Consider the following 21,404-nt stretch of genomic DNA (forward strand, 5'->3'; position numbering starts at 1 on the left):
GAATCAAACCTTGGTCCTTTGCAAGAACAATAAGTGCTTTTAATCCCTGAGCCATCTCTCTGGGCCCAATAAGATTTATTTTAGTTATAGTTATGTGTATTTGTGTGAGTATATGTCATGCATACTTCTGAGGAGAAACTGAAAGAAAGCATCAGAGCCCCTGGCACTGGCATCACAGGAGGCTGTGAGCTGCTCAGTTTGGGTGCTAGGAAGTGAACTTGAGTCCTCTGGAAGAGAAGAGAGTGCTCCTAAGCACGAAGCCATCTTTCGCGTCCCCCCACCTCTTTATTTCCGCACGAAGCCATCTCTCCCGTCCCCCCCTTTCTTTCCTTCTTTCTTCTTTTCTCTTTTCTTTCTTTTCTTCCTTTCTTTCTTTTTTTTAAAGACAAACTCTCACTATGTAGCCTTGACTGACCTGGACTCACTATGCAAACCAAGCTGGCTTCAAACTCATAGAAATCCACCTGCCTCGCCGCGGGTGGTGGCGCACGCCTTTAATCCCAGCACTCAGGAGACAGAGGCAAGTGGATATCTGTGAGTTCGAGACAGCCTGGTCTACAAGAGCTAGTTCCAGGACAGGCACGAAAGCTACAGAGAAACCTTGTCTCAAAAAACAAAACAAACAAAACAAAACAAAAACAAAAACAAAAACAAAAAACCAAGGAGGAGGAGGAGGAAGAGGAGGAGGAGGAGGAGGAGGAAGAAATCAACCGTCCTCTGCCTCCCAAGTGCTGGGATTAAAGGCATGCGCCACCATACCCTGCTGTCCTCAGTGTTGAAATGTGACCTTTACATATTAATTTCCTCTGGAGCCTGGAGAGATAAATCTATTCAGTGAGTGATTACTTGCTGCGCAAACACGAGGACCTGAGTTTGCGGCCCAGCATCCATGTAAAAACCAGGCATGCAGGCATGCAACTCTGTAACCCCAGAGATGAGGGTGCAGAGTAAGGTAGCTCCTTGGAGCTCATTGGTCAGTCAGCATCGATGAACTGGTGACTTCAAGGTTCAGTGAGAGATCCTGTCTCAAAAAAATAAGGTGGAGGGCAATTTTAGGAGACATGTGATGCCGATGTCTGGCATCCACATGCACAAGCAGGCGTGTGTGCACCCTCGCCTACAGGCATATGTGCACACATCTTTCTTTTCTTCCTTTTTCATTTTTCTTTCTTTCTTTCCTCCTTTTTTCTTCCTTTTTTCATTTCCTCATTTTTTTTCTTCCTTCCTTCCTTCCTTTCTTCCTTTCTTTCTTTTTTTCTTTTTTAAAGACAAAGTCTCACTATGTAGCGTTGACTAGCCGGGACTCACTATGTAAACCAAGCTGACCTCAAACTCAGAGAAATCCACCTGCCTCTGCCTCCTGAGTGCTGGGATTAAAGAACACACACACATATAAATAAATCAACTTCCATCTAATTAGATATGACAAGCCCATAACTATGGAACTCAACTGAACTTTACATGTAGAACATGGAAACAAAACCCCTGCAGAGAACTGGCGTCTGCGCTGTGGTCTTACAAAGTTCTGCATTGCTTATTGTCTGTTTCAAGAAGGTTAGGAGCACTGGACAGCTGGGGCTGTGGGAGGAAAGGGCTGTGTCTGCATACATAGTATGAACAAAACTAGCCTCAGAATGGCCAAGGAGATGGGTTCAGAAAAAAAAAAACTAGAATTTTGGAATCACCTAAATAACTTTTAAATTATATATACATATTTGGTTTTTCGAGACAGGGTCTTTATGTAGCTTCAGAGACTGTCCTGGAACTCACTCTGTAGACCAGGCTGGCCTCGAACTCATAAAGATCTGTCTCTGTCTTCCGAGTGCTGAGATTAAAGGCATGCACCACCACTGCCTGGCTTAATTAATACATTTTAAAAGAGTTTGTCAGATGTGGTGGCACATACCTTTAAACCCAGGACTTGGGAGGCAGAGGCGGGTGGATCTTTGTGAGTTTGAGGCCAGCCTGGTCTACAAGAGCTAGTTCCAGGACAGGTTCCAAAGCTACAGAGAAACCCTGTCTCGAAAAAAAAAAAAATCTTGTGAAAAGAGCATTTGCAGCTAATTTTCAGCACCTACAAGAAACATGAAAAGTGGTCACGGGGCTTGAGGGGCACACAGCCACTACATACAGGTTGCTCTTCCAGGGGACTCTAGCTTCAGTTCTCAACACTCACAATCACCACCTGCAAGTCCACTTCAGAGGACCCAGTGTCCCCCATCTGCCCTCTGTGGGCACCACACACATATGGCATAGACACACACAGACACGTTCACAAAAATAAAAGTAAGTCTTAACAAAAAGTAATCACCAAGGCAACACAGCCACTTGGTATCAGCAAACTACAAAAACTGAGACAGAACTTTAAAGATTGGCTCAGCTGGAAACAGGGGTTCGAAAAAGTCGGGGACTTTCTGTGTATGATAATTAACTAGCTGCTTCTGGGTAGTTATTAGAGTTCTTGATAAAATCTCATCGATTTTAGCCAGAATATTGTTTCTTCTAGAAAGTTACCAAGCTCACAACTGCCAAGCAGAGTATTCCCCTTCCCACACACTTTTTGCTTTATTTTGTTTTTTTGTTTTTCAAGACAGGGTTTCTCTGTGTAGCTCTGGTTGTACTGGAACTCACTCTATAGACCAGGCTAGCCTCAAATTCAGAAATCTGCCTGCTTCTGCTTCCCTCCCAAGAGCTACCATGCCCTGCTCAGAAGCACCTCTTTAAAAAGATGGGGTTTTTTTAACCTCTTTATTTTCCTCCCTTCCTTCTTCCCTATCAAGATTTTACCAAGAACGATGTGTCTTCCAGCTACATTGAGAACAATGTCTATTTCCAGCTAGGTAGCATCAAAGGCTTGTTCCCATTTCTTTTTGTTTGTTTGTATTTTTTCTTTTCTTTTTCTTTTCCTTTTTTTCTTTCTTTCTTTTTGTTTCTTTGTGAGATAGGCTCTTATAATGCCTCCCAGGCTGGTCTCAAACCCATACCTATCTTCATGTCTCAATCTCCTACCACCGTGGCTGGCTTGAGCTTCATTTATTTTAAAAGTCATAAAACAAGTCATGCTATGTTTATGCCATATTTTCTTTATACATTCATCTGTCAGTGTTTGCCTAGGCTGTTCCCAAACTGGCTTCTATAAGCATTGCTGTCATAAATGAGTGTTTACAAATATTTATTCAAGTCCCCATCACTCTTTCTTTCTTTCTTTTCTTTTCTTTTCTTTTCTTTTTTCTGTTCTTTTTTCTTTTTTTGGTTTTTTGAATCAAAGTTTCTCTGTGTTGTTTTGGAGCCTGTCCTGAAACCTGATGTGGGAAGTCCTTCTGTATATGTGTTGTTTTTATTGGTTAATGAATAAAGAAGCTGTCTTGGCCTGTGATAGGGCAGAGCAGAGCTAGGCAGGGAAAACTAAACTGAATGCTGGGAGAAAGACGGCAGAGTCAAGTAGATGCCATGGAGCTGCCAGAGGAGAAAGATGCAAGCTGCTAGTGGAAACTTGCAGGTAGGCCACGAACCTCATGGTAAAATATAAACTAATAGAAATTGGTTAATTTAAGATATAAGAGTAAGCCAGAGCAGTGACTTAAGTAATACAGTTTCTGTGTGGTTATTTCAGTTCTGGACAGCCAGGAACGAACAAGCAGTCTCCTACAACAGATTGCTGCTCCAATGTGTGCTCACCAAATGCACATAAAACCTGAGAGGGCTTGGAAAGGAATCTAGACACTAAAACACAAAGTTTATTTGCATTTTTTTTCCAGAATGGGCTCTGCTTGCTGGTGGCATGCTGCAGCTCCTTTAAGAGAGTTCTTCCTGATTCCGGGGTAACAAAAGAAAAAAAATGCATTTTTGAAATGGCAACTTCCTGGACCATGCTGCCAGCATGAACTCTGGCTCCTTCAGGAGACCGAGCATTTAAACGGAGTTTGTGAGTAGAGTGGTACAACTTGCTGAATGGTAACAGACCAGCTGTGTGCCTAAAAACGAGACTGTGAGCATGGCTCACATGGAACAGATCTCTGCTATGTTGGACTGGGCAGAGCCAAAAGGCAAAGCAGCCTTAGTCTTAGTAATGTTGCTTACCGTTTTAAAAGCTCTTCAGGACAGAAAAGGACAGATATACAATAGGACAGATTCAGACATAAAAGAATACTAAATGAGTCACAGTATGTTTAAAAAAATATATGTATCCGAGTTTGACTGAGGAAAATATATATATATATATGTAGACTTAGGAGAGAGAAGAAAAAGAATGAAGAGAGTAAATATACTATAAAAGAGTACAGATAGTCATAGATTAAAGGAGTAAAAATAAAATAAATATTAAACTTGTAGAAAAAGTAATAGAGCAAGAAAAATAAGCCACATAAAAATGGAATATACACAGAGAGGCTGTATTATTTATATTGTTATGTTTTCTTTAAATTTTTTAACTGTTAAAGAGCTACATAATGAGAGACATTTTATTGTATGAACTGCTAAATTAAACCAACATAAAGTTATCTTGACTTCAGAATTTGGAAAAGAGAAAACAAAACCTGTGGATTAATTCTAGACTAATGTGGTTTAATGAACGAAGACCCCCCCCCTGAAAGGTTGCTGTAAACTTCCCCCAAAATTACTTCACCCAACAAAAAGCAGGAAGCAGTTTGGAGAGAACTATGCCCAAATTCACAAATATTGTTTATAAATGTCTGTTTACATTTAAAGGGGAATATGCTGTAGAGATCAATACTTTGCATTAATATGGATGTTGGTCTATTGATGCAAATTTTAGGTTAATCTTGTTATATGTATGTTTCTGCTCTTGATTAAGATATTGTGATTGTGCAGTTCATTTGGAAAAGTAATATATAATTGAGAAATACAGGTTAATAGATAGTCATCTATAATGGTCAGGCTTGTAGTCATGTTAGTTGGGTTTTCTAGATATGGAGATATATTTTAGTTAGATAGATAATCTTCAAACCTTTCAGAGACCTACGGAATATGGCACTTAAAATGTTTTAAGAACTTAGGACTTTTCATGACAATGAGGCTCATCTGCTCCTGGCAGCACCAATCTACTTCAAGAGGAAGATGGGCACCAAAGAGGCTCCTTACGGTGTTGGCTAGCCATTTGGGCAAGAAACTGCTCTTGCCGGGACTGCTTGATGTTATGCTGTATGAAGTGGACATGCAGGACCCACAGAGAAATGACTACTGAACTTCCTTAAAGGTGAGACAGTCCTTCGGGGTTCCTGCTTCATGAAACAACCATCTCCAACAGTCGTGCCACAGGCAGCTCATTGTACTTTTTAAAATCTTAGTAACAATTCAAAAGGAAGTATAAGCCTTATGAGCAGAAAAGTACAAAGTACAGCGGGGAAAGACAAAAGACCCTAAATCATTAACAGCCCTGAGTTGATGATTGAAAGGCTTGACACTGTCAAAACAGCACTAGACCCCAATGAGTTTATACCAATCTCCCTCTTTCTTTCATCTTTTCTTTCTTTCATCTTTTCTTTCTTTCTTTTTTCTTTTCTTTCTTTCTTTCTTTTTTTTTTTTTTTTTTTTTTTTTTTTGAGGCAGGGTTTCTCTGTAGCTTTGGAGCCTATCCTGGAACTTGCTCTTGTAGAGTAGGCTGGCCTTGAACTCACAAAGATCTGCCTGCTTCTGCCTCCTGAGTGCTGGGATTAAAGGGGTGCACCACCACTACCCGGCTGGTCTTTTCTTTCAAGACAAGATCTCATGTACCCCAAGCTGGCATCCAAGTCGCTCTAGACCCAAGGATGACGTTGAACTTCTGACCCTCCCACTTAGACCTGGAGAATGCTGGGATTACAGTCACGCAGCACCACACGTGGTGTATGTGATGGAAACCCGGAGCTTCATGAGTACCAGGCAAGTGCTCTACCAATTGAACTACATCCCTGATGTGGGTAGTCACCAGAGATGTTGATGTTTGGACATGCGTTTAAGTCAGTAGAAAGTTTTTATTAGTCAGCCGGCCGCTACACTGGGTGTTCGGGATCCCAGTACATCCCTGCGTTTTTAAGCACAAAAACCATGTTTTGGGTTGACATACTTCAGTTAACAAGAACAGAGAACTACAGAAGCTAAAAACAAGGTTTTGAGAGGTGGTGTTGTCTACATGCTGAGTGTTACAGACTGAATGGCACTTCCATCATGGAGTCAATTGTGTTAAGGTCTGGGGCCCTGTTATAATCCTGAGCCCCAATCCATCAATCCATGTAACATCTGTCAAAAATCCATCTGACAGGCTGGGGAGATGGCTCAGTGGTTAAAGCACTTGCTGAGCAAATGTGAGGATCAGAGTTCAGATCCCCAGAAATCCACTTGTGATTCCAACCTCAGAAGCAAGCTGGCTAGCAAGACCAGACATACTGGCAAGTTTTGGATTTTGTTGAGGAATTCTGTTCTCAAAGAACAAGATGGAAGAGAGGATGATTTCTGACATTAATATCAAGCTTCCACATACACGTGTATCCATATACATGAAAGAATGCACACACACTTGAAAAAATGGAAAAGGAAGAATTTCAACTGAGAGTTTTTCCCCAGAAAGGGAGAAATGGTCCTAAAACCCATATGGAAATGAGAATGAACCCAAATAACCAATCTTGAAAAAGAAGGAAATCGGAAATCTCCCTCCCTCTTTCCAGTCACAAGGCCACAGCAATCAAATTGATGGCACTGGTGTGGACACAGACATTTATGCTGAATTTGTGCCCTCCCCCAGCCTGCCTTAAGTGACCCCTCACAAGCAACTACATCACCCCAAATCCCCAGCCCTTTTACAGGTCCCGGCCATCACAGATCGCTCTTTTGTTTTCTCTGTCTGTCTTTCTCTGTCTCTCTGTCCTGTTTCTCTCACGTGTTCCTGCTCTGAGATGGTCTTTCACACATCCCCACTAAATCTCTCGGTGAGATCTGTTGCATGCTGTGATCTCTGAGTACCCACCCACAAGGTACTCCTGCCAATTAATCCTAGCAATACAGGTCAGGGGAATCAAGTTTGGAGTACAGTGAGCCTGGTAGTTCACACCTGGAATCCTAGCCCTCCAGGGCCCGAAACAGGAGGGTCAAGAGCTCAAAATTAATTTTGGCTACATAATGAGTTCAAGGCCTTGAACTATATGAGATCCTGTCTCAAAACAAAACAGAAATATGGAGTGAAATAATAAACCCATATATCTCTGGTTAATTTGTTTTCATGAAGACTGCCAGTTATTCCATGGGAAGAGTAACTTTCCTTTTCATTTTTTAGCTTTTATTGATTCTTTGTGAATTTCGCATCATGCACCCCAATTCCATTCATCTTCCCATTGCTCCACATTCAAACCTTTGCAGTCTCCACCCCAAAGAAAACAAACAAATAAAATCTCCCCATGAACTTTTTTAAAAAAGATTTATTTTATATGTATGAGTGTTTTGCTTTGCATGTATGTCTGTATCATATTTATCCAGGAACTAAAGTTGTAGATGATTTTGAACTGCTCTAGGGAGGCTAGGAATTGAACTCAGGTCCTTTGTAAGAACAATGCTCCTAACCACTGAGTCATGTCTCTAGCCCAAGAGTAGTCTTTTCAATAAATAGGGCTAGAACAACTGAACATTCATGTGTAAAAGAAGCAATCACAGCCGGACATGGTGCACACAGGAAGCAGAGGCAGGCAGCAGATGTCTGAGTTTGAGGCCAGTTTGGTCTGCAGAGTGAGTTCCAGGACAGTCAGGGTTACACAGTGAAACCCTGTCTCAAACAAAACAAAAGTATGGATTCTATTGACTGACAATGCTCAGGATAAAGGTCTATGTTGTTTTTAACTAATTTTCAATCGTTTGATTTTACCAATAAAGACACGGGAGTCAGATGCTGGGGTGAAAGCCTGCTAGCTCAGGGAGGCCGAGAAAGCACCCCGCTGATCTTCCTCCTCAGCCAATGACCCAGTAACCTCTCCTTTCTCCTCAGCCATCTCAAAAACTCTACTCAAACTGAATGTCCCTCCCTTCTACTTCCTGTGCATCTCTATCCATCCTCCTGACTCTCTCTTACCCTCTATATTTTTTTTCTTAAGAATCCTATGTTCACTTCCTGTCAACTGGTTGCTTGCTCTGCCTCTTGACCTATGGTTGGCTTTATTTAATCGTGTTTACAGTACCAAAGCAGAAAGCTCTTGGATTAAGGTACATGCTAGGGCCAAGCCATACCACAACTAGATACAGGTTTTTCCATAAATAATGCAATCTCGGGGTTCGGGGTTCAAGATGTGATCAAATATCCTGCAACAGGTCTAGGGAGGAGGGATCTAGAATAAGCCTAATAACAGGATCCTTTGTAAAGTACAGGGGGGGGGCTCTTCCATAAGAATGGGTTCTAGTGTTGGAAATGGAATCTGGGGGTTCAGGTGAGGCCTGGCTCTATATACAACAAAAGATCACCAGGTTATTAATAATATCCTTTCCCGGCCTTCTGAAAAACAGGTACACACGTCCCTTTCATCGAAGAGGCATGACTGCATGCTTCACGTTCCTGCCTTCTCCAGTGCTCATCTGTGTGAGCGTGACGACCTCGTGCCCTCCCCAGGGATCCTAGACACAAGAGTACATTATGGTCCGGCTGCTGTAGGAAAGTGTATGGTGGTCCTCAGAAACCTAAGAAATAGAACTACCACTTGCCCAGTGCAGGGTATGTAGCAAAGCAGCTCTCAGCAGAGTCTCAGAGATGTTTGTGTGACTGTCCTCGCAACAGTACTGCTCACAGCAGTGAGAACTCGGTGTCCATCAATGAACAAGCGGGCAAGCAACACAGACAAGGAGACCTCCTTCAGCCTTACCGGGGAAGAAAGCTCTGCACGCCATAGGTCGCATAGACCTTGGCCAATTTGATAGCATCCTGGCGGGTAAGTGCTAAAGAGACCACCACGGTTCCACGTGCAAGTTTTTTTTTTTGTTAAATTTTTGTTTGTTTATTAATACAGAGATAGAATTTTATTCTGTAGCCTCGGCTGGCCTCCAAGCTAAAAATAAGATAACATATCGAAGTCATTATTTCATGCAATTAACATATTCTAATTTAAACTATTGGGGAAAAAACCCGAAGGCTGGCTGGCTCTTATTAGCTCTGAAAGTATGACTGATAGCTAGCTCGCTGCCAGTCTGGGCACCCAGGAGAAGAATTTGACTGGCCCAGATCTAACTGAGGGGGACTCGCCTTGAGGAGCAGAGCTGGCATGCTGGTCTGATCTCAATGGCACAAGTAAAGAAAACAGCCACCTAGAGACTTCAGCTAGGACAGGAACACCCATCAGGCTACCTCCCTCCACCTGTGCCCAGTGAGAAATGGCCATCTCCCCCGGGGGCCTATCGGTCTCTAGCCCAGCCTCAGGTCCCCCCACCTCCTTTCTACACCCTGACCTCAGTCTTGAGTCTCCAGGGAAGTCTAAAGTTCAGGTCTGTGTGCGTGGGGTTTAAGTTCAAAGCTCCCTGCGGTCACAGACGAATGACCTGAGGCGTGTTCTAGTGTAAGTTGCTTGAGTCAGCTCGTGCCTGTTAGGTGTGGCCGAGGCCGTTGACTTCCAGGATGGGTATCCTTACCCCCTTTTCCTGCCCTTCCCTCCACCTCAGGAGGTAACTGGCCCGTGACACGCCTACTCCTGGCGGTCTATCGCCCTATCCTGAGAACTGTGCTTTCTGCGGAGGGTACGGCAGGACTCAAGAGACATGGTGACGCGTGCGGGGGAGGCGGCGGAAAGGCTCCTGCCATACCTCCTAAGGACCCCACTTCCTGGCCACACTATGGAAAATCTCCCGCTGAGCCTCCACGGTGAGGCCCCCTCTATCCCAGGTGCCTCCGTTCAAGCCATGACACTCTAACCCGGTTTCTTGACCTCCCTTGCCCTGCGCTTTGATGTCTATGAACTGGGAATAGAGATCGCCCTTACTTTGTAAGAGGGTGATAAGGTTTTAGATAAGGAACATTCTCCATTTCTCACAGTGCCTGGCATCCCTGAAGTACCTGCTGCCGTTACCCTGGTTTCCTTATTCTGTCAATGGTACCAGCCAGTTCCAAGGAGCACACAGTGTGTGCCAAACTTCATGCCAGGGATCTCGGTTCACAGTACCCCATGCTCAGCCTCAAAGGAGTTTAAGTCTATATGGAAGGAGAAACCAATAAAATTGTTCTTTTGAGAAGAAAATTGTTTACTTTGTGTGTGTGTGTGTGTGTGTGTGTGTGTGTGTGTGTGTGTGAATGCTCTATCCGCATGTGGCTCCGAATGACGGAAGAGGGCATCAGATCCCATTACAGGTGGTCGTGAGCCGCCATGCGGTTGCTGGGAATTAAACTCAGGACCTCTGGGGGAGCAGCCAGTACTCTTCGCTCCTGTACTGCTTCTCCAGCCCAATAAAGAAGTTCTTAAGCATGTAAGAACTTGCGGAGTGTGGGTGTGCAAGCCTCTATAGGCAAGGTCAGCATGGAGCATCTTCCTCAATCACGCTCCATGTTTTTGGTTTGTTTGTTTGTTTGTTTGTTTTTGAGACAGGGTTTTCCTGTGGCAGTTCTGGCTGTCTTGGAACTCGAGCTGTAGAGCAGGATGGTCTCGAACTCAGAGATTCACTTGCCTCTGCCTCCCAAACGCTAGGATTACAGGTGTGCACCACCATGGCCTAGCCCCATCTTACTTTTTAAAGTGAGGTCGCTCACTGAACCTGTAATTACCAGTTCAGCTAGATTGAATGGCCAGCAAGCCCCAGGAGTCCTCTCACCGCCACCTCCCCAGATGTAGGATTACAAGCACATGCACCACATTCATCATTTTTATGTGGGTATTGGGGATCAAATCCAGATCCTTTCTTTGGAGGGTAAGTGCTTACAGACCCAGCCATCTCCTCAACCTTAATTTGGCATTTTAAAAGAAGCCCTGTCAATGTGCTCAGCTCTGACTGTGTGCTCTGACACTCAGATGCGATGCAGTCTCAGCTTGCCCTGCTCTTCAGGTCCAAGTGTGGCCAAGTCCGTCCTCACCCCAACCAGGACTGACCTTTAAGATGCAAACACTGAGCCTGGCGGTGGTGGTGCACGCCTTTAATCCCAGTACTCAGGAGGCAGAGGCAGGTTTCTATGAGTGCACGGTCTACAAATGAATTCCAGGTTGGTCAGCTCTATATAACAAGACCATGTGTAAAATGCAGCAGCAGCAGCAGCAGCAGCAGCAGCAGCAGCAGCAGCAGCAGCAGCAGCAAAGCTTGCAGGCCTCCTCTGCCTTTCCAAGCAGCCATCATCACCCACCTGCCAAGCCACAAACCCAGACACAGTGAGGCCTCTGTCCTGAGTCTGTCATCTCCAAGGGGCCAGAACCTATGCTTCCTCCTGGATCACCGGGAGTTACTGACCAAGCAAGGGCTTTGTCCCCCTCTTCTGGGGATGGGGGGGGGGGGGAGAGCATTCTGTCTTGGATCCAGCGAGCCTTAGAAGACTCCTTAAGGGAGTATGAAGTGGGTTGGGTAGCCCAGGGACAAGGAGTGATCAAAGGCAGATCGAGAGAGGTGGGAGGGGCCAAGTCTAACCTATAGGGAGGAGTAAGGAGTCAGGGAACTTGGTCAGCAGCACAGGAGGATCAAATTCCTCTGGAGTGAACTCAGAGATAAAAGGCTGACACACTGGAGGCTTGCTGAGGTAGAGCCTGCAAGGGAGACTTCCACTTTCTTCTTCACACTCATCCAGCAGAACAAGGCCGAAAGCGCCACAGTGCCGGGACAGAAACCACAGGGCTCTTTGGTGTCCCAGTCTGCTGACCCTTTCTACCTCTCCTCACCACAGAGCCTGCCTGAGAGAACAGAAGAATGGAGCTGGGCAGGACTCAGATAAGACTTGACCCCAGGTAAGTGAGGGCGGCAGGTCTTGGGCTGGGAGCCAGTTGCTAAGGAAGAGTGGCAGCCCCTATCACCCTGGCCTATCTTTCCCTGGCTCCTTCACAGGGCCCTTTGACTTCCAGCACTTAGAACAAGATAAGATTGAAAACTGTCTGGGAATCCCCTCAGGCCTCGGGAAAACTGGGATTGGATCAGTGTGTGGCCACTTCAGGGCTGTGAATTGCCTCCCTATAGGAGCTGAGAAAGATTACAGAGGTGGAGGCTGCAGAAGGCACCCCCCAGACACACAGAGCCCCTCATCAAAAGGCAGGCCGGCCCATTCCTGGTGCTATGGGATCACTCCCCTTCTTTCCTTCCTTCTTTCCTTACTTTCTTTTTTTCTGATAGAGCCCTATCATGTAATTGAAGCTGGCCTTAAACTAAGATCCCCCTGCCTCAGCCTCCCTCCCCAGTGCTGAGATTACAAGCCTGCATTACCATGCCTGGCTATGGGTTCACTTTCTCTTGGACCCAGCTCATCCTCCCTGGCCAGCTGAACTACCGCCCCGATGGAGCTGCCCATGGCTAACAGGCAGCTTGTTTTATACTCTAACCTAAACCGGTTCTCCGTAGCCTCGAGGAAAAATAGACTAGCTCCTAGCACTCAGGAGGGTTTGAGGGGTATCAAACGGCATAGTCTGCCACACCCCTTCCCCAGCTGCCTGGTTCTGAGCAAACTGGTGTCTCTCCAGGTACACGGCAGATCTTTTGGAGCTGCTGAAAACCAACTATAGCACCTCCTCTGCCTGCTTCTCCTACCCTCCCACCGCAGCTCAGCTGCTGAGAGGTGAGTCGGGGTGCCCCCTGGAGGAGGTGAAAGCAGGACATGTGTACCCCAGAGGGAAGTCAGGACAACTGGGGGAGCAAAGGGGAGCTGGTCCACATCTGGCCAATGTGAGAGGATGGCTGGCCCGATGTTCATAATGGCTAAGGCCTTTGAGAAGGTCAGTTCTCCCAAGGACCCAGAGGTCCACAATGAGACATGAAATCTAGTTCAGGAGACAATCGAAGCTGGGCCTCCACCCACCCCAGTCTCAAGACGTGTTCAAACTAGGGACAATAGGATCTGGGACATTATTTGTGTTTCCGGCTTTCAAAATGGTACCTGTATAATCCAACCCCACATCTCCCCTGGAGTGTGTGCATACTCCCTGAGAGCTCACAGCTCTGCAGAGGGGTGGGCTCAGCTGGCCTGAGCCTGCAAACTTGTCCTCCCGGTGTCCAGCTGCTTTTGAAAGTGGCAGACACCGGAGGCAGCTGAGATCACGCTTTCTGCCTCCTAACCACCGAGAACAAAGTGGCGCGTGTGCTTCTAGGAAGGAAATGGCCAGGCTGGTTTCATCTCGTCGCCTGCTCCATGAGTATCCATTTCTGAAATGTGGAGCTCTTGGTGGTTCCTTCCAACATAGACGCCTGCTAAGCAAGGGGACACTGCCAGGTGCTGAGGGAAGCGGAGGTGGCCAGGTCCTTGGGTTAAGGATAGCCTTGCTTCAGATGCTCTGAGCCAGCGTGTTGTCAGCTGCAGGTGTCCAGACGCCTGGTGGCACTCTGTGGTTAGCGCCAGCAGGTGGCTGGCTGCACCCAGCTCTAAGAGCCTCATAATTAGGGAGTGGAGCTGGAGGGACAAACATCATCTTAAACCGGAAGTCCTCAGCCCAGAAAGGTATTTGGCGTGTCTGTGGACAGTTTGAGTGGCCACACTGGAAGTTGCCTGCCCTCAGCAGCTAACTGGTAGATATTAAGGAGGTCACTAGACCACCTGCAGGGTACAGTACAGTACTTCATGGTAGAAGCCTCTATAGCACGGCCCTCTGTGGTACAATCTCCCACAATATAGTCCTGTACGATCGGGCCCTCCACAGCACAGCCCTCCACAGTAATGCTCCCCACAGAGTCGAGGTGTCAGCAGTTCCTGGCCTCTGGAACCTTGCATCACACCACACACTAATTTTCATACCTCCTTGCTACCAGACCGCATGCGCAGGGAGAACCCACAAGGATTTGGAAACAGGTTGACTCTCTGGGTCTCATAATCAAGTAGGCTGCCTGCTGAGGCAGGAGCAGGAGGGATTTGGGGAGTGCAGAGTGGATATGGTGATAGAGGGAGCGGTGGGTTCCCCACACTGGGAAGGTTCCTCTGGCAAGGTTGATGGGTACTCGTGGAGAAGCTTGGGGCAATTGAAAGGGCTGGGCAGGTGAGGTGGGGCGGAATAAGGTCAAGCCTGAGTTTGTACTTTATCCTCAAGATGGAGTCAGCACTGAGGGCTGTAAGATTGGGAGGGGCTGGATGGAGCGTTTCAGGACCTTTAATCAGGGGTCAGAATGACTTGGGGGGAAAGAGCCTTGAGCAGGGTTAAAGCCAAGAGGTTGTTGACCCCGTCAAGTCGGTTACAGAGGTTGAACCGGGGCAGCAGGAAGGAAAGAAGTGGAACACGCAGCCGACACAAAGCAGGAGCCCTGGTAAATATTTAGACAGGAGAGTGATTCTGAGGTGGCAATGACCCACAGGAGAGTCTATTCCCAAGGAAATAAATGCACAGAAAATTTAATCCAGAAAGACTAAGGACATAAATGTAAAATTAAAACTTTTTAATTAAAAAAGTAGAAATTGTCTTTATGGTTAGAAACAGCAAATAATTTCTTAAAATTAAGAAAGGGTCAGTGATATGGCTCAGGGGGTGAAAACGCTGTGCGAGTCTGAGACCTGAGTCTGATACCCAGGACCATGTTAACAACAACAAACAAACAAACAGCAGTCACACCCAACATAATCTATAATACCTACAAATAACATACAGTACCCGCCAAGCCCGAGCTCCTCTCTCCTCCAGCCCAGCAGTTCTATTTCCAGGCATATGCTAGAGAAACTTGCTTCTCTGCACCGAGGAGACACACCCAAGGATGCTAACTGCAACATCAGCTTCTCATGATGAGAGCAGTAAAAGTTACAGAAATAAGGTTGGGCAAAAAACATTTAGAGTTTGTAAGATTCCATTTTCATAACCTATTTATTGTATGTATTTGTTTATTGTAATTATTTATTATTAGTTTCTTGAGACGGGGTCTTGTTGTGTAGTTCTGGCTATTCTAGAACTCTCTATGTAGACTAGGCTGGTCTCAAACTCACAGATATCCTCCTGCCTCTGCCTCTTGAGTACTGGAATTAAAGGTGTATGCCAGCACTGCCCGGCTCACCCTGCTTTCTTATAGAAGCCAGGACCTCCAGTCTAGGGGTGGCACCACTACAATGGGCTGGGTCCTCCCCCATCCATCACTCATTAAGAAAACACCCTAAAGGGTTGACCACAGTCCGATCTTAAGGAGGCTTTTTCTCAACTGAGGTTCCCTCCTCTCTCATGACTCTACCTTGTGTCAAATTGAATAGCAAGCATACTTAAAGAACAGTTACTGTTACTTGGCAACAGAAATAGAGAACAGCCTGACAGGGTCCCTGCCTCAGCGGTGGGGGTAACATGAAAGTTGTCACGCAGGCTGCCAGGACATGTGGCTAAAGTCTAGGACATGCCCAGGACACGCAGAGGTCAGGGAGAAAAGCAGAGGCCAAAAAGAAAGCCCTGGGGGCGGGGGCAGAAACAGCTCATCATGAGGGCTGGAAGAATGAACTCTTTAGTCTGGAACACAGGGGAGAGCTGGGGTGAACGCGTTTTTAATTAGTGTGGAGTAATTGTGCACATTGATGGGGTACAGGGCAGTATTTCAACACATGCATACAAAGAACTCTGATCAAACCAGGCTGGCTAACTTCTCCAGCTCCTTGTCTTTCTATTTGGAACCTTCAAGCTCCTGTTTCTAGTCTTTCATAAAATGTGAACTAGTTTTTGTGACTTATCGTTACCCTGGAAACAACAGACTGTGGAGCCCTAGCTGCTCTCCCGCCACCCAGTCTTCCTCTACAGACCCCTCCACCTTTCTGCTGTGAAATATGTGTTGTCCTACCTCATTCAGAAGAACTCCCTTGAGTCTGGAGAATGCAGGGTATGAAGATCCCAGTTCAGAGGCCAGGGGAAGAGCCAGGAATGGGCTCCTGGGAGATTTCCAAGAAGGGAGCAGACAGGGTTTGAGCTTTGGTGTGCTTGTGTGAGCACATCACCATTGCACACTGATTGCCAGTGTTAAGACTATGCATGGCCATCACACCTTTAAAATGGAAAATTTAAAAATGTTGGGGACTAAGGAGGATAGCTCAATGGGGATAGCTTAATGCCACACAAGCATTAAGGACCTCAGTTCAGATCCCCAGTGCCCACATAAAAAGCATGGGGAGGTACACATGTACACCCAGCACTAGGGAGGCAGAGATGGATGGATCCCTAGAGTTCGTTGGCTAGCAAGTCCAGTTAAATTGGTGTGCTCCAGGTTCAATGAGAGACCCTGCTTAAACAACGTAGAGGTTGGATGAGATGACTTGGGAAGATGTTTTTAATTATGAGGAGAAGTTAAAGACCCTTTGTAGGGTCAGACATGATGGTACACACCTTTAATACCAAACACTTGAGAGTGAAGGGCAGGAGAATTTCTGTGAGCTCAAGTCTAGAACCTGTCTTAAAACACACACACACACACACACACACACACACACACACCACACACACACACTTGGGCTCTATTCAGTAGGCATTACTGGAGCAGCATCTGACCTTCAATTCATTGGCATCTACTCCCCTTCTCCTCTAGAATTGGGCCCATTGGAAATTACCCTCACCATCATCTTGACCTTTCTTACCATGGGCTCAATCGCCATCTTCATTGAGGATGCTGTTTATCTGTACAAGAACACCCTTTGCCCCATCAAGAGGAGGACTCTGATCTGGAGTAGCTCTGCGCCAACGGTGAGGATGCTGGCACTGGTCCTTCAGATGCTGGCGCTGGCCCCGGGAGATGGGGCAGGCTGGCCTGAGAGTTCTCCTAAACTCATTTGCTCCAGAACCGAGCTGCCTGCTAGCGCCATGTTGCACTGGCGATGTGAACTGATTTCTGCCTGTCCGCCGGTGGGATGACGTCTTCTATTGCAGAGGGCTGCAGAGACAGCAACCCACTAGGCACCAGGCTGTGCCGCTCTTTCTCCCTTCACTACGGCACTGCTGTTAAGAGCAAGCCACCTTCCAATATGCAGGCATTTGTTTCCCGAGGGTCATACGCAGTGTTGCCCTGCTGCTGTGGGCTTGTTTTTTCCCCTCATGTGTACTGAACACACTACCACTGAGCCACAGGTCCAGCGACTCTTAAGTCTTTTTTAAACTTACCTATGCAGCCATTGCATAGGACCTGGATTTAATTTATTCAGTTATTTCCCAGTTGCAGTTCTGCTTATTTTAAAATGGATTAATAATAATGATAATAATACGCGCGCACATGCAATGATGGGGGAGCATGCATGCCATAGCTCATATGTGGCGGTCAGAAGACAAATTTGTGCAGTCAGTTCTCTTGTCCTGCTCTTACACGGGTTCTGGCGATTGAATTCAAGTTGCCAGGTTTTCATCGGAAACAAGCACCTTTACAGGCTGAGCCATCTCGCCAGTCCTTGTTTCTATTTTGGTTGGTTCCGGGTACAGAGCCCAGGGCCTGATGCAGGCTCTACCCTGACCCAGTCACAGCAGCCAGCAAGTGGAAGGACTAGCGCCTCAGACGCACAGATCTGGCGTTTTTGAACCCTAGCTACAAAAACTTGGGATGTCTGGCTCGTCCCACCCTAACCTGCATCATGTTCTCCTGCGAGCAGGTGGTATCTGTGATCTGCTGCTTCGGTCTCTGGATCCCTCGCGCCCTCACACTCGTGGAAATGGTCATAACCTCGTGAGTGTCTGACCCCACACTCACCCCTGGGGATGAGCTCCCCTCTGCGATCCTTTTCTGACCCCCAAGCCTCCAAAGTCTGTTAAGCCCCATTGATATTAATCTAGCTCTTGCCAACCTGTGCTAAGGAAAGATTCGGCTTGTGCTCAGGGAATGCCTTTTGGGGGCACACTCCTGGACACCTGTTTGTTCCCAGTCCCCTTCCCAGTCCTCTGGACCCAGTCACCTCTCTTGTTCCTCAAGTCACGCCTCTAAAATGCCAGCCTCCGCCGGGCAGTGGTGGCACACACCATTAATCCCAACATGTGGGAGGCAGAGGCAGGTGAATCTCTGAGTTCGAGGCCAGGCTGGTCTACAGATGGAGTTCCAGGACAGCCAGGGCTACACAGAGAAACCCTGTCTTGAAAAGCCAACTAAAATGCCAGGCCCTTTGCCTCCTCCCTCAGCGAGCCCCATCCCTCCTAGCAATCGTTACTCTTTAGCAGCAAAGGGCACGCTGTGGCGCCCCCACCCACGTACTTGCAATCCTACTTCTCTCGACCAGGTTCTATGCCATAGTCTTCTACCTGCTGATGCTGGTCATGGTGGAAGGCTTCGGTGGGAAGGAAGCAGTTCTAAGGACACTGAAGGACATCCCCATGAGGGTGCACACGGGTCCCTGCTGCTGCTGCTGCCCCTGCTGCCCGCCCCTCATGCTTACCAGGTGAGGCAGGGGAGACGAATCTGCCAGGGCCAAGTGAACACGTGACTCTGTAATCCTAGTTCAAGGCTCTTGAAGTTAGGGGGCTGTACCCGACAAAGCCAATGATCAAAGCAGGCATCCCACAGCCAGGAACCCCCACATGGGCTCGCAGCACCCCAGAGAGAGGGAAACGGAGGAATAATTCATATTTTTAAAATGTGCATTAGTGTTTTGCTTTGGGTTTCGGGACTCCTGGAACTGGATGGCAGTTTTGAGCTGCCATGTGGGTGCTGGTAGTTGAACCTGGGTCCTCTAGAAGAGCAATCAGTGCCTTTAACCACTCTGAGCCGTCTCTTCAGCCCCAGAGGAAGAATTCGAATGCTTCAGCTCACTGCCTTCCTTACTCAGTTACTTTTTTTTTGAGACAGGGTTCCTCTGTGTAGCTCTGGCTGTCCTGGACCTCTGTAGACCAGACTGGCCTTGAACTCACAGAGATCCTCCCGAGTGCTGGAGTTCATGCCCAGCTTACACTGCATACTTAGTTTGAGTGCTCACTTGTCCCCTCTGCCTACTGAGTAATGAACCTGGAGTCAATACTTGGAGGTCCTGCTCACAAGGTTTCCTCAGAGGCTCAGACTACCCTCTACCGTGCCTTCACCCATGAGACAATTTTGTGTCTCCATGGCAGCCCAGCCTTAGTCCAGGAGCTCAGTGGAGGGGCTAGGCTTCCTCAGGGTGGGTGGTGTATGGGTCCGTGTTCTTAACTCTCTCCCTCCTTCAGGAAGAAGCTTCAGCTGCTGATGTTGGGCCCTTTCCAGTATGCCTTCTTCAAGATACTGCTGAACATAGTGGGCCTGTTTCTCATGCCTGATGGCATCTTCGATCCGTCAGATGTAAGCCAAGAGACGGCAGTAGAATCTTAAGACTCGTTATCTTTGGGTTCTAGAACTAATATCCGAGCACCAGAAACACACAGGGCGGGGCGGCCACAGGAAGAGAGGCAGCCCAGAGAATCCGGTGGGGAGATGGTCCAGGCTCTGGGGCTTTGTCTTTCTGACTGTCTTTCGATCTGCCACCAGATCTCTGAGAAGAGCACGGCTCTGTGGATCAACACTTTCCTCGGCGTGTCCACGTTGTTTGCTCTCTGGTCGCTGGCCATCATTTTCCGGCAAGCAAAGTTGCACCTGAGTGAACAGAATATGGGATCCAAGTTTGCTGTCTTCCAGGTAACTAAACCCCGGAAATGGTGTTAGACAAAACATGACAAGTTAGGGTAACAGAGGCAGGAGTGGACCCACTAGTCCTAACCCTTGGGTCTCCTGGGAGATATGGGGCATCGTCTCCATCCTCTTCTTGCATCTTATTTTATTTGCCTTTCTGAACCACAGAATACCACCAGCCAGGATTCAAACAACAGAAACGTATTGTAGCACAGATCCAGAGCCTGGAAACCCCAATCAAAATGTAGGCAGGGCCGCGATCTCTCTGGAACCTGGAAGGACCCGGCTTGCCACTTCCACTCTAGAATTGGCCAGCAATCCATGGTGGTCCTTGCCCGGCCTTCTGCTGTCACTCCAGCCTCTGCTTCCATCATCACACGACCTTGTCCACCTGTCTGTCTGCATTTTATGTGCTAGATGCCACTGGGAGGCATGAGAGAGAGAGAGAGGCTGAATTTGTTTATGAGCGGCCCTAATAAATGAGGTGGAAGTAGGATTATAATTTGCCTGAAGATGAAATCTGAAATTTTATTAGAAAATTTTCAATAGTTCTAAACTTTAGCCTCCGTAACTGCAGAGGCTAGGCATGCCTAAGCTGCACTGGCCTCAAGACCAGGGCTGGCAGGTGCCACTCATCCCCCACACCTGTCTCTCCTCTCCCACAGGTTCTTGTCATCCTGACCGCCCTGCAGCCCTCCATTTTCTCCATCTTGGCTAGCACCGGGCAGATTGCTTGCTCACCTCCCTTTTCTTCTAAAACCAGGTCTCAAGGTAAGTGCGTAGGACTCTTTCCTGTGTTGCAGGTGAGCCTGGGGACAGATGAGAGGAGAGAGGCCCTTGGAGCAGAAGTTGGGCAAACTCAGAATGAACAGGAAGAATCCAAGAAACCAGGCAGAGGCTCTGAGGCCCCTTCCCTTTCTCATCAGAGAGAACTGCAATGTCCCCAGCTTGAAGCCAGTCCTAATGGCCAAACCAGGAGACCAGGGGTTCAGGCCTCACCTTGGGACAGGAATGGGGTACAGTTAGGAAGCAGACTCAGATCACAGCTGTCAAAGCCGAGTTCTGGGTACCACTAATCTGCCTTGCTCCGCACAGCAGTTTGTATCCCTGGGTCCTGGTTCAGAGGTAAGCTGAAGTCTCTCAGCTTGCTCGCCAGGAGCGCAGTGTAACCTCTGTCATGTTCTGCTCCACACTGCAGTGATGAACTGCCACATGCTTGTCGTGGAGACCTTCCTGATGACGGTGCTGGCACGGATGTACTACCGAAGGAAAGATGGCAAGGTTGGGTATGAGGCTTCTTCGGCATCAGACCCAGACTTGAAACTCAAAGCCTGAGGCAAGTGGCTGGGACTATGGAAAAGATACTGTCCTTCTCAGGAGAGCACGAGAGTCCTTCTGTCCCTCAACCTGAACCAGTGGTTCAGGCTCCCACTGGCAGCGCAGGCTGGCAGATTCCATGTGACTATAGGGATGAGGGGAAGGTGCTGAACTGGAGCTTTGCTCAGGGGAGGCATTTAAAGTTTTGAAACGAACAGGGTGGGGCCGAGACTCTGCAGAGGGCACACTGCTTCTGTGGCTGCCACAATGGGTCACCCTGAGCTTTTGCACAGCAGAATAAAGGGGAGAAGAGTACGTGGTTTATGTATGGTTTATTGGTGGGAGTAGACCTTAGCTGGGCACAGCAGCACCAGCCTAGCTTCCCGAAGAAGCCGGCTCGGCAGTACAAGCCGTGCTTCCTTGGGGGTCCCAGCTGGCCATGGGAGGGCTGAGGCCCC

The 21,404-nt window shown here is 47.5% G+C and overlaps 1 protein-coding gene and 1 long non-coding RNA gene across 3 annotated transcripts; both read left to right on the forward strand.

Moving 5' to 3' along the window:
- Positions 1–3,328: 3,328 nt before the first annotated feature.
- On the forward strand, positions 3,329–10,196 carry LOC146895627 (uncharacterized). Its single transcript, XR_015736383.1, has 5 exons — positions 3,329–3,499; positions 3,759–3,925; positions 4,974–5,215; positions 8,482–8,900; positions 9,625–10,196. It is a non-coding gene; the product is annotated as an uncharacterized LOC146895627 (long non-coding RNA).
- A 1,415-nt stretch (positions 10,197–11,611) lies between these two features.
- On the forward strand, positions 11,612–21,261 carry Slc51a (solute carrier family 51 member A). Of its 2 annotated transcripts, XM_085685442.2 has the most exons (9): positions 11,613–11,879; positions 12,603–12,697; positions 16,606–16,760; positions 17,654–17,727; positions 18,272–18,430; positions 19,191–19,302; positions 19,489–19,635; positions 20,295–20,400; positions 20,828–21,261. In XM_085685442.2, exons 1-9 carry the CDS (start codon positions 11,842–11,844, stop codon positions 20,962–20,964), a joined length of 1,023 nt encoding a protein of 340 aa, XP_085541568.2. In that variant the 5' UTR covers positions 11,613–11,841; the 3' UTR covers positions 20,965–21,261. The 2 variants fall into 2 exon arrangements, with proteins under 2 accessions (XP_085541569.2, XP_085541568.2); XM_085685443.2 differs by lacking the exon at positions 18,272–18,430 and having other exon boundaries at positions 11,612–11,879.
- Positions 21,262–21,404: the final 143 nt, after the last annotated feature.

The sequence above is a fragment of the Myodes glareolus genome, chromosome 2, assembly GCF_982192425.1.
Source record: "Myodes glareolus chromosome 2, mMyoGla1.1, whole genome shotgun sequence".
NCBI lineage: Eukaryota > Metazoa > Chordata > Mammalia > Rodentia > Cricetidae > Myodes > Myodes glareolus.

What these genes read in the sequence shown, in the direction of transcription:
- Slc51a (XM_085685442.2), top strand. Translation starts at nt 11,842, where the DNA reads ATGGAGCTGGGCAGGACTCAGATAAGACTTGACCCCAG. An exon ending in CAGATAAGACTTGACCCCAG is followed by an intron (nt 11,880 to 12,602) that starts GTAAGTGAGGGC and finishes GTGTCTCTCCAG; the next exon opens with GTACACGGCAGATCTTTTGG. An exon ending in CCAAGTTTGCTGTCTTCCAG is followed by an intron (nt 19,636 to 20,294) that starts GTAACTAAACCC and finishes CCTCTCCCACAG; the next exon opens with GTTCTTGTCATCCTGACCGC.